The sequence below is a fragment of the Mus musculus genome, chromosome X (genome assembly GCF_000001635.26).
Source record: "Mus musculus strain C57BL/6J chromosome X, GRCm38.p6 C57BL/6J".
Classification (NCBI taxonomy): domain Eukaryota; kingdom Metazoa; phylum Chordata; class Mammalia; order Rodentia; family Muridae; genus Mus; species Mus musculus.
In genome coordinates, this window is record NC_000086.7 from 136,732,553 (window position 1) to 136,745,373 (window position 12,821).

Consider the following 12,821-nt stretch of genomic DNA (forward strand, 5'->3'; position numbering starts at 1 on the left):
ACTAACAAACCAGGCTGCTCCAAGTGTCACGTGTAAGCAATCTGCCCAGAGAAGCCACACCAAAGAGGGAAAATAACTTGACCTTAACTGCTACAGCAAGAATCTTTTAAAAAAGCTTTTGACTTTTAACTATGTGTCTGTGTGGTGGCATATACATGTCCACAGAATTACCTGAGATGGCCAGAAGGCACCAGATCCCCTAGAGCTGGAGTTACAGGTGCTTGTGAGTTACCAGAAACAAACTTGGGTCCTCTGAAACAGAACAGGCTGAGCAGTCTCTCCGGTCCAAGAAAGGAATTTTTCCTTTGAAAGCCAGTTTTCTTCTGTGCCACCCAAATACCTCGACCCTGTATTTGCTAGTCTCAGGAACATAAAAAGAACACCACACATTTTTTTTTTTGCTTTGAAATTTAGAAACAAGTTTTATTTAAGATCTGAAATACAATTCCTAAAATATCAACTTTTCAGAAAACTGTGGCTACACAATAATGCATTGCCTCTATCATGTTAGAACGTGCATTAGACTCAAATACAAAAACCAGGAAACAAATCACCATCCTTCAACAATTTGAGCAAAGATAGAATGAATGCCTAAGGAACAACAAAGATGGACTTGCAGAGGATGGGCTGTTTACAGACGTCAAGCACCATAAAAAAAAAAAAAGCACAAATGCATGGGTTTCCAGGTATATACATTAAGTTGAACCTTTGGCACTAGGAACCAGGGCATCTCATCACGTAGCATTAACACATATTAGAAAACTGTGTAGTGTCAAAGGGATAGAACCACCAGCATTCAAGCAATGTTGTCAACTAGGCAATAAAATGGTCTACTGAATTTCTTCTTTGTCTAATTACTGCATACACTGGTAGCAACTTTGAAATGAGGAAAGGAGCTGGGCACTCCTTTTATTTTCTGTCTACAACAGAACAGGAAAACAAACTGAAACATAAGCCCTGTTTTACACTGACAGTTTTAAAGAACATCAATTATACCATGAAAGGACTAAACAGAAGTGTTTACAGATACCAGACAATAGTGAGCGGTCAGTAGACCTTCACAGGGCTTTGCGATGATAGTCAGCAGAAGCCACTTTGTAATCACTGGCAGTAAACAGAGAGGCAGAATTCTTTGCCAGATACTTAAGGAAATCATGCAGATAGCCCAGCAATAATGCCAGGCTTTTCTCATCAAGGGGCGTATAGGCCAACATTGCCCCAATTCTCACGAATAATCTCAGGAGGTGTGGCGCCCCATAGATCTGCGACATCGGCGCATCAGGGTGAGCCAGCAGAATCTCAGCATACTGAGGCCTTTCAAACTTGTACAGCAGCTGAGTGCCCAGCATCACATTGAAATACTCTTTTATCCCTCCTACAACTTCATTAACTGCGTACTCCTTATTATCAACATTTCCCTGCGACTTCTTACAATTGGCATACTCCTCAAGAATGGCATCGACATTCTTTTTAGCAGGGAGCTGGAACAACTGCTTCTGCCTCGTAACCAAGTCCCAGTCCTCCACCAGCCACGGTTTTAATTCTTCAGGGATCTTCACCTTCACCTCCATCCTACTCTTGAATGCCTCCTCGCTCTCCACAGTGGGGTCAGCCCGTGCCCTTTTCTTCCGAGGGGGCTGGGGGACTTCACTGGTACTGCCTCCGTCTCCGTTGCCAGGAGCCTTCTGCTTGTTCTTCCTGGTCTTCCGCACAGAACCGGAAGGGGGGTTCTCAGCAGAGCGACCTCCCCATCTTCCGGGCAGGGCTGGATCGAGATTCTTTGGCTGCGAACCAGCTGACTTCTTTCCCGAGGCAGCTCCTCTCATCTTACTTCTCTGCATATTGCTTCGAGTTGGTTTCTTAAAGTTGTCTTCTTCAGCAGATTGTTGTCCACGAGTTTGAGAAGCCTGCTTTCTGGAACTCATTCAACCCTGTTTTTATTCCAACCACTGTAATACATAAAGTATTGTATTTGGTTGTTTACTATGGTGACTTAATGACCCATCAGACCACAACACATGCTAAAGTCTGTTGGAATATATATAGATTTTGGGTCCTATTGCAGAGGACCATCTGTAAGTGCTTTTCTGTCTTCTATCTCAAAATCCTCACTCCCACCCACAACTCTTGCCTCACCTAACAACTCAACAGACACACCCACAAATTCGTCTCTTGATGCTATTTAAAAGATAAGGATTTATTTTTAGAGAAAGATACTGTGACAAAACCATAGAAAAAAGCAGAGATGAAATCAAGACTTTGGAACAAGACTAAGAATTTGAAAGATATTTAAAAAAAAAGAATTTGAAAGAAATAAGGAAGTTGGAGGTAAAGTCTAGGTAGGCCTTGAGTACTGTGATGGCAACATACACAGACCTAACACCGAGGAACACAATGATCAAAGGTTAGAGTCAAAATGGGTTCTGTATGACTAAGCCCGGGTAGTTTTAGTAAAGTACAGAGTTTTAAAGAATTCGTTTGACACCATCAGTAAACAAGGCTAGTCCATCGATAGTTACATGCATAAAGGATCTCTTTTAGTAACTATTTGCTAGAAGAGATGAGAAACTGGGAAAGGAGTTAGTGACAACTTTCAGGCTTTAAGGATGGATGCTCTTGTATCACAAGTAAACTGCTTAGAGGAGAAAGGTACTTAGTTTTGGACTTTTATATCTGGAGAGTGCACTCAAACAGAGAAATGGAGATTTATTATCATGTAGCTTGAAGCATACACTATAAACCAGTGAACGTTTAAATAAAGAGAGAGAATTGCATACATAGAACTCCAGAAAAGATAGGGAAGAAAGTATTTGAGGAGTTAGCAAGAAAGAGACCACAGGTAAAATGGTGAGACTTTCATCGGAGAGTTAAGATTGTGACTTTAGAAGATAAAGAGGTTGAGTTTCAAGAGAAATAATGGTCAGTGAAAAGGAATTAAAAAACAAGCTTCCTGCTATGATGGCATGACTCATTCAACAATCCCCTTGACTTACACAATGTTCCTTCTTTCCCTTCCAAGGATTCCTAGTATTTCCTAGGATGGTCTGGAAAGATGAAGTGGGAATACAACCTAGAAAGGAAAGTAGGTATCTGCAATGAAGATGAACTTTTGCAAAAACATGTAAGAAAAAAATTGTAAATGTGCCTTAGATATATGAAGGAAATTAGTAAAAGAGCTTTTGATTTGCCAAATGGAGTTGAAGACATATATGTATGTATACTCTCAGTCTCTTTCATTTCATACACGAGGAACTATTTCTTCCTAGTTGTTATAGAATGTCATGTTACAGCTGAACAGCTAGCATAGTACTCCACAAACACTTCCACATGGGAATGTGGATAGTTCATTGAATTGGTACTTGCAATGAGGAACTGGATACACTTATTTATAGCTGCTTCAGTAGGGAGGATGATACAAATTATACATGCACACTACAGAATACCCAAATGAATTAAACAGAGGCCTATATATACTGACACGGAAAACTGTTTAATGTCCTTAGGTAAATAGGTAAGTAGAACAGAGAGGGAGCCTAAAATGGACAGGCAGGACAGGAAGAACTAAGCACAGCTCTTAGGAACAGTGTGATTCCATTTGCTTTAAATGTGTGCAAATGTATAAAACATGCGCCTGTTACATATCCAGGGTAGCCCCTCTCCCCCGAGGAGAGAATTGCTATTCTAGCTTTAATTTACTAAGGACAAAAGCATGTACAAATGGGGCTCCTGTTTACACAAGGGTTTGGAAAACCACAACCATTTTTCTTAAGAGACCAACACATTGTAAAACAAGCATTTCTTTTGAAGCTGTTGAGGGATGGGAATGTAACACAGTTAGGAGTACTCGCCTTGCTCATCAGCACTTACCAAGGAACTTGAGAATGACAGCTGAACTTATTTAAATAAGTTTTGTTCCTCCCCACTTACACATTTGAGGTAGGCACATATTATTGAATATTAGATCTCATCTTTAAAAAATCATTTAAAGGAAATCACATTCCCACGTTAAGGTTATAATATGCATCTTTTGGGCTATGACTAGACATTTCTTTTCACCCCAAGCTGATTTAGTGGATTCAGGTATAAATAACTATTTAAGGTCTTTACCATGGCACTAAATTGCTTACCCTTCAAAAACTCTATCTTATAAACCCATCCCCAATTTGTACATGTCTTTGTCCTTTTGAGTTGGCTCTTAGTAAATTTATCATTTTCTAGATCTCTTCAAATTATTTTTGACAAATGCTTTCCCTTGGAAGGCTCTTTAGTGTCTGATGTTAAAGGCTTTTAAAGCTCTTGGCCCCAGTGTTGTAGACAATGTTCTAAATATTTCATTACAAAAACTCAGTACTAGACACCAATACATAGATATATTAAAGAGCACTAGGTAAGTATCTCTGAAGGATATATTCCAAGAGGCCGTATTCAAGGTAGTTGCCTAATTGGTGATATAGCCCGATCACCAGTTAACTGTTTTAACTTGTATTCCTAGCCAAAACCGTGGCAAGTTAATTCTTCCATCTTCAAGCACACTAGATTCTACTAGTCCAATTATACCTCGAGTTTCAAAGACCTCTTCCGACCCCCCCCCCCAATTCCCCAATCCACTTTTTTGCTAATCTAACTTGTGGGGCATCTTCATTTGTATATGTAGGATTTCAAGCAACCTTTTATATAATCACCTTTTTTTCTTCCATAGGTATTTTCATTTCCTTTTGTATTAGGGTGCTTCTTATTTCACACTGACTCAGAAATTTTTTTTTTGTTGTTGTTGTTATAAGAGTTGAAGTGTGAGGCTGGAGAGATGGCTCAGCGGTTAAGAGCACTGACTGCTCTTCCAGAGGTCCTGAGTTCAAATCCCAGCAACCACATGTTGGCTCACAACCGTCTATAACAAGACCTGATGACCTCTTCTGGTGTCTGAAGACAGCTACAGTGTATTTACATATAATAAATAAAATAAATCTTAAAAAATAAGAGCTGAAGTGTGCTTAATATTGTCTTATGGACTGGGCCCACTTATATATCTCGATATTATAAAACAAACCTGGCTGGCTGCTTCTTTGTAACCTTTAGCTTTGTTTCACTCAGGGAAAATGATAGCCAAAGAAATGCCATAGAAATTAATTCCTATGCTATTTCTTAGCATGCTTTTAGTTTCTCCCAAATTTATAGCAATCTTTTATCAATGTTCACTACTGATCAGTCTATCCTTTTCTCAATGAGAAATGCTATTTTATAAATATTCATAAATGTATGTGGCTTAGAAAATTATGTTACTTTTAAGTCGCTCTCTTCCAAAGCTGAGGATGGCCTAGCCTAGAATTTACTCTAACCCTCTTGCTTTCCTACCACTGGAACTATAGGCATGAGCCACCACACCCATTTCTGGGCTCTCCTGATTATTCTGGTTGTTCTTGCAACAGTATCATAATGGTTCCATTATTACGGTTTAAAGATATTAATGTTGCTCTAGAATACTTGTTAATGCATATAAATGGTGGCTGACGTGGCATTATTTTAGCAGGAAAATACTGGGGTAACCCTCTAGTGACTTGATTAAATGTGATATACTCATAATTTGGAATATCATCTCAGCTAAAGGACTGTCACTGTGAAAGAAATACCACAAAAGTTAGATCTATGAAGGAACAAAGACATTCAAAGACTATTTGTTAAATAAACATAGCTAGTTATATATCAACACCTTAGTTTATACAAAGAAAATCATAAAACAACTTTTATACACATCTGTACACATTTTAGGCAAGATTTTAGTTAGGTCATCTAGAAGGAAATGAAGAAAATTAGTGACTGACTGTAGAGAGAACAAGGGGGAAATGAGAAAAACAAAAAACCCTGAGCCATATATCTGATTCATGAATTTTTGTGATGTGGTCATTCATGGATTTTACATCCTTTCACCTTTTACTTCAGTACCACTGTACTCAGATAGTCCCAAAGGTCCAAGGCAAGGGCCTTCTCTTTGAGGCTTTCCCATTTCAGATCTCTCTGGCCTCTGCTTTGCCAGTATCTATAGATCTACTATGGATCAACTCTCACTTATTCTCTAAATTGCCTCTCTGCCAGGAAACTGCCTTCCCCTTAAACACAGTCCTTACAAAGGAGAGAAATTAAGGCAATTATAGAATTCCTTTAAAAATGTCGCTGTGAAGAGACTGAGGCACACCCCTTCCTTTCATAGGTTCATGTAACCAGACTCCAATTGTACTTTTGTGTGTGTCACAAGCCCTTTAAAAGTGAGGGGGGCACATTAATTAGACCATGTTTTCATCTCTTGGTCTCTGCCTAAAATCAAGTACATATCAGCTTTCTCATATGGATACTGGAACATTCTACATGTCTAAAAAAATGAACATTGAGGAAAGATCTCATATCCCAGGCTAGATGCAAACTTCCTAGATAGCTGAGGTCAACCTTGACCTTCTGACCCCCCTGCCTCTATCCTCTAATAGATTGTAAGCATGTGCCACTGTCTGGGCCTGGTCTGGGCAGTGCTGGTGATTCAAACCTGGAGCTCCATGTATGCTGGGGAAGCAACTTTACCAACTGGGCTACACTCGCAACCCAACTGATGGTCTCCAGTCTGAACAAAGGAGGAAAATTACATAAAGATTGCTTAGCATGCTGGATATGGTAGCTAAAATTATAGTTCTTGGAAATTTCCTCATAAGGAAATAGCCTTAAAGCTATTTTTTAAAGATTGATTGGAAAAACCAGAAGTCTTAATTTCAGAAGTCAGTCCTAGTAGTTAATGGCTGCTTCTGGAAAATGAGAGAAACCAACAATATTAATTAAAAAAATAATTCCAAGAAAATATTATTTATTTCTCTACAAAAATGTGCTTTTATATATACATAAAATGTTTCATGACTATTAAAGCCATATAAGTATTATTACAGGAAATACTTTTATGAAGACATCTTGGAACAAAGGAAGTTTCTTGCTCAGAATTACACAGAAAGTCGAAGAGCCAGCAATCAAATCCATCAAATCTGTATTTGCTGTAGAGAAAAATAATGTAATATTTGGAAGTGTGAAGCCTTCATAGAGCACTAATTTTTAATTAAGAGAATAAGATTACGCATGACTATATTGTTTATCCTTCCCTTTTCAGAATTTAAAGCACTTTCTCAGATGGCAGCTTATTAATCTTCAAAATACTGCTACACATCTAAGAAGGTTGTGATATAGCTGGTCTGTAAACTGAGGCCAGAAGGAAGGCACTTACCCTGTATTCTGCAACCAGGAATGGTTCTGCAACCAGGGTCAGATCTCCTGATCCTTACTGTATAGCAAACTTAGCTTTTCTGATGATGACCTAGAAGGTCAAACAAAGAGATGGAAAAGGACATAAAAAGATATGAGATGGTGACTTTCCTTTCCATCAGTAAATAAAATTTTATCTCACACAAAGGACATCAAAGCTGATAATGTAGAAATTCTATTTTTCTTGTAGTTTTATTTTCAGATAAATGTACTTTCTTGTATGTTTATCAATTTTGGAAAAAAATTAATTAATTTCTATTAAGGATAATGTGAAATAAATAAAATTGTAAAAGAACAGCAGTACAAACGGCTGCGAATCCTTCATCCAGCTCCAACAATTACCAACTGAAGGCCATCTTGTTTCATCTGTAACCCCACCCACTGCTCCCCCCCCCACGGTTTTTTAAGCTATCGGGAAAAAAATGACTTCAGAATTCCAGAATATTTCAAATATATACCATGGGAAAAAAAGACAAATCCAGGAAACCCCATCTGCCCACCCCTCACTTTAAATGATTAATCTAGGGTCCTGATGATACCCCTCCCCTCGCTGTCTATCGCTGAAATTATCCTGAAGCAGACCCTAGTCATCCATGGATTTTGAAGCCATTTTCTGACATCATTTAATCCCTAAGCATTTCTATTTCTTTCCACAAAATAAAGCATTCTGAAAACAGAACCACATCGCCACCATAAGCATTAAAAAAATTAATAATTTGACACCGATTTCATTGAAGAATATTAATCCTGCATTTAAAAATCCCCGATACGTCTTCAAGAAAATTTTACAATTGGTGTGCTCGAATCAGGATTCAAACAAGGCCTACTCCTCGCATGTGCTTCAGGAGGTCGTTCTCAATCGCTTTCCCCCCCTACATCCTTTTTCTTTTTGACTTAATGTGGGAAAATTCCGACCCCCACATTCTATTAGCAATTATGAGCTAGCAATTATTTTTATCAGGAAGGCTTAATAAATGCCTGTCGTCATAATTTCTTCTAAGAAAGAGGATGATGTACAGAAAAAGATACGATATCGAGCAAATTTGCGTAATTTAAAATTTTTCATCGCCTCTAGAAATATCTTTAGTAACAATTGCTACTACCTTTCGGGGACAGGCTTCACACCGAATGCCTCACACGCACTATTTTACTAGGCACATCTGAATCCGCGTCTGAGATAGCTACTATTACCATTTTACAAACATGGAAACCGAGACACAGAAAAGAGCCTTGCCCAAGCTGGGCGTTGGCGAGCAGGAATACGAATTCCGCTTTTCCTGAATGAGAAGGCACGAGTTAATCCTATCCATAAGTCAAGAAGAAAAGAGGAAATCATCTACCCTTCCTCCCCACCCCCACCCCGAAACCTGAAACGAGAATCCAGCTCTCTCCAGCAGCCGACGTGTGATCACTGCTGCTCCTCCAACCGCCATAGTAAAGCCAGGTTTCTCTGGCAACTGATATCCATAGGCAGACACGTCACCCTGGAGGCGGGCTTAGCCCATCAGCCAATCCTAGCCGTCTTGTCTGAGTTTTAGAATGTTCCATACCCAGATGATTGGACAGCCGCCCCCACGTCAGCAGTGACACTCAGCCGCAGTAAAGGCGGGTGCTAGCAACCTGCTTCTTCATGCTTAGGGCCGACTGCAAACCAATTAGCATCCTTCTTCAGTGAGGGCTCCCGCCAATGGCGATGGTTCTTTTAGGATCTTAGCCCGCCCTCCAAGTGCGCTCCAGCCGTTGGGTCAGAAGTCTATAGGGCAGCGCGTTCACGTGGCCCGTCTTCACGACCCAGAGTTCCCCTGACCGTGGGTTTTTTTTTTCCCCCCCTCGCGCTCGCCTTCTCTCCTGCAGGGAGGCATTATGGGTTTGTGGGTCCGCTCCCCTCCCCCGCCCCCGCCCCGCTGGGAAAGGAAGTGCCGACGTGGCTGGCGGAAACAGGCTAGGCGGAAATGAGCTAAGGTTCCCGCGAGTGGGAAGAGCGAGGGCAGACCCGGGGCCACGCCCCCGAGCCTGTTGCGCAACTCGCGGACCTGGGGAGAGAGGAAAAAAAAACACCAACGCCCCCCCAAAAAAACCAAAGGCAAAGGAATGGTGAAGGTTTTGAGGTGTGAGGCGTGTGAGGGTGGTGAGTGCCACTGGGCGGATGCCTGGATGCTTTGGAGAAACGGGGTGTCTGCGCGCACGCGGGCGCAGGCAGGCTCGCGTGGCTGTGGAGTGTGGGTGTGGGCGCACAGCCGCCCTCGTGGCGCTGGCGATGATGGGTGTGCGCAGGCGTGCTGCCCTGGTGGGGACGGGAGGGGCCGTGTGTGAGTGTGTGTGTGTGTGTGTGTGTGTGTGTGTGTGCGCGCGCGCGCGTGAGCGTAGGCGAGGTCCCTCATTTTGGTGGATTTTTCTGCCTTTTTTATGTTTGCAAACTGCATTAATAAAACTGAGAATAACTAGGACAGTGCTAGTATCTAAAGGAAAGGGCTTCTGTAAGAAAAGGCCTGCCGATTTAATCAAATTCCTTTCTTTTCTTTGCCTTTTTTCGTTTTTTTGTTTGTTTTTGAGGCCTGTTGTAACTAGGTAGCCCTGGCTGGCCTGGAACTCGGAGATCCACCTGTCCCTTCACGGCCTTCGAGCGCTGGGATTAAAAGCATGCGCCACTCCACCCAGTCCGATTTAATTTTAGACCCTAGAGATGATCATTATTCCCACATTATAGTCCACCAAAATAAACTTCTTCCATGGTTAAGATTCAGAACTATATTAGTAACGTAAAAGGGCGTTTCTTTCAAGTTTCCAGTTGTACACCCCCTCCTCTCTGTCCCCAAGGCCTCCCCTTTGCCCTTCACCAAATTTACTGCGAATCTCCCTTATGCCCCCTCACCAGGTTTATCGCTAAATTGGCACACAAAATTTTAATGAAAACATAGGCAACTAAATTCCCCAGTGATAGAGACAACTCCAGTTTCCTGTGGGTGGTGAGCCTCACCTACCTTTTTTCCTAATCTCCAAGCGGAGTGATCAAATACACATTCGGCCAATTTTCCAGAAAGTTCACTGGCTGAGCAGTAAACCTCTTGAATCTGCCGCTAGATGTCACCAAATCCCAGCCAAAGGAGTTACTGCTTGGTTCCCAGGGATTGTGAGATTGATTTTTTTGCTCCACCCACTTCTTATTTTATGGGCTCCCTAATCTCTGGCTGACTCATATATATATCTTAAATTCCTAAAGATGAATAAGATCAAGTTCTGTGAAGTAACAGTACTAGGCAAGGAATTATATATCCGAAAATTCTGGTTAATTTCCTTAAGCAAAAAAAAAAAAAAAAAAAAAAGTCACCTGTTCTGGCACATCTTTTGTTTTTTCTCAGGATTGATAAATGGGCCTAAATTCTGATGCTAAAACCCTTCGTGAGCTGTGGCGCAGCCGCAGTATCAGCGCTTGGGAGGAAGAAGGGCCGCAAATTAAAGGCCAGCTTAGATTACATATTGAGGCCCCGTCACTACATAAATAAACCAATGAAAGAATATTCTTTTTGCTCACTTTTTTCCCCTCTTGAAATTTTTATCAGGTACGTGTGTTGGCCCCTCAGGTTTATGTAGTGGTTCTGTGCTGTCCGGAGTGAGAAGGTAGGTACTTAATATACCAAAAGTTATATTTTATCACGGTGAGAGTCATCACACAGTTAAAACTCTTAGTTCCTAACTACAGTTTTAAGCCTGTTCCCCCCTGAGGGAGCTCACCTGTGTGACGGACCTTACCTGAAGATCAGGCCTAGTCTCCGATGCAGGCGCCTAGGGAGACTCTCCAGCCACAAGGGCGGCTCAAGGTGTCTCTCCAGGTGTGCAGCGAAAGACCGATGCTTTCTATCTCCCTCCTTATATACTCACAGTCCAGCGGGCGTCATGGGATTCTTGTCCCGTGTCTGGTTATCTTAGCGACTGATGTCATTGGGGGCTGGTTATCAGGTACAGCCTTGGGGGTAGTGGAGTTCCTGACTAAGCTGTTTTTCGAAGACAAAGGGCATTTTCTCCCCTACTATTCTCGTTACAATTCCGAAAAAAAAAAAAACGTGGTTGTGTCTTTTAAAGTCGATAGTAAGTAGGAAAGCATTTCACTTAGGTTTCACAGCGCATAATGATGTCGCCTTGAGGGTTTTTTTTTTTCTCGATGTACCTGTGTGACCTGTGCATTTCGCGGCTAAAGTTCACCTTCATTTAGGTCTTTTCCCTCTGTTGCGGTTCACCCTATTTTCTATGGAAGGATCTCACTGAACTCAGAGTTTACTACATGGGCTATACTGGCTTGTCAGTGAGCTCCCAGGATCTGCCCATTTCTACCAACAGTCCCCCTTAAAATACGGGGGTTATAGATAGGTGCCCCATGTTCGGCTTTTATATACGTGCTGGGGAACTGAACTTAGGCCCTCATGCTTGAGCAGCAGACCCCCTACATCTCCCGAGTCAGACCATCAATTTTTAATATTTTCTCTATTTCAGATGTTGTTTTAAATCCTTCCCATAGGTATTTCTTTTTTCTTAACAAAATTCTACTACACTATAATCAGCCAAAAAAAAATAGGTTTTAGTTACTAATTATATGTATTTGTACACACGGGTGAAGGATTTTTAATTTTTTTAAATTTTACTGTTTTTAATTAGGCATACATCTACATGTGTGTATGTGACATGTGTTCAGAAGTCAGAGGCACTGGGTCCTCCGGAGCTGGAATTCCTGGCTGTTCTGAGACACCTGACATGGATGCTGGGAACCTAACTTGGGTCCTCTGGTAGAGCCGTCTCTCCAGCCACAACAGTGAAAGGTTGTCTTAAAGCAGTTCTCCAACTCAGACAAATCAGAAGCATCAGTAAAACCCAGTAAGTTATCAGAATATGAGATTCGTAGGCTCTACTTTACGGCTCATAAATCAAAGGCTTTCCGGGTGGGGCTTGGCAATCCACGCCAGTACAGATTGTTCTAGTGAATCCATGCACTCGAAAATTTGAGAACCACTGCTTTGGGCGGGGCGGGTGGGGGAGGGGAGCTAAAATGCAATACTTTTTTTTGTACACCACTAGAGGGTGCCATAGAATGTAAAGCCAAATGTGTTCTGATATACCCTGCATAGTATCAGTCTTGTTTTGCAGACTAAGAAATGTGTAGGTGTCACCATCAGTGTTCCCCTTTCAGAGTCTGAAACAAACTGGACGTTATATATTGTTCCCTGCTTTGACTGATGTTGACAAACCATTAAGATGATGATAGGAAAGCAAACCAAGTATGGCGAAGTAACTTGATGCTTTTGATGCATTTCCCCCTCTCTATTCTAGGGTATCACACAAAAGCTCAGGACTGTTCTCCTTATCTCTTACCTTTCAGTGCTCTTTCTATCCTGCAGTTACCATTTTTAGTCTATGTCATAATGTTTTATGTATGATAAACACAGTTTTGAAAACCCATTTATGGGTCACTCACTCTATTGCTCTATACACTCTAGTTCTACTAATAAGCTTATAGCTTAGGTGACACTTTGTGTTATTTT

General features: G+C 41.3%; 1 protein-coding gene and 1 long non-coding RNA gene across 9 annotated transcripts in view; one reads left to right on the forward strand and one right to left on the reverse strand.

The window, feature by feature from the left end:
• Nucleotides 1–389: 389 nt before the first annotated feature.
• Morf4l2 (mortality factor 4 like 2) lies at nt 390–11,134 on the reverse strand. 8 transcript variants are annotated; one of them, NM_001168228.1, is made up of 4 exons: nt 11,041–11,134; nt 7,253–7,342; nt 2,994–3,070; nt 390–1,949 (listed from the first exon to the last, which is right to left on the reverse strand). In NM_001168228.1, exon 4 carries the CDS (start codon nt 1,923–1,925, stop codon nt 1,059–1,061), a length of 867 nt encoding a protein of 288 aa, NP_001161700.1. In that variant the 5' UTR covers nt 1,926–1,949; nt 2,994–3,070; nt 7,253–7,342; nt 11,041–11,134; the 3' UTR covers nt 390–1,058. The 8 variants fall into 8 exon arrangements, with proteins under 8 accessions (NP_001161700.1, NP_001161699.1, NP_062742.4 ...); NM_001168227.1 differs by lacking the exon at nt 11,041–11,134 and adding an exon at nt 10,272–10,366; NM_019768.4 differs by lacking the exon at nt 11,041–11,134 and adding an exon at nt 8,841–9,057.
• Nucleotides 10,405–12,821, forward strand: part of BC065397 (cDNA sequence BC065397) — a 60,408-nt gene continuing 57,991 nt past the window's right edge. Inside the window, exon 1 of the long non-coding RNA NR_033324.1 lies at nt 10,405–12,156. This is a non-coding gene — a long non-coding RNA (cDNA sequence BC065397). The remainder of the gene's footprint in view (nt 12,157–12,821) is intronic.

Coding starts and splice junctions, on each gene's coding strand:
- Morf4l2 (NM_001168230.1), bottom strand. CDS start 1,925: ATGAGTTCCAGAAAGCAGGCTTCTCAAACTCGTGGACAACAATCTGCT.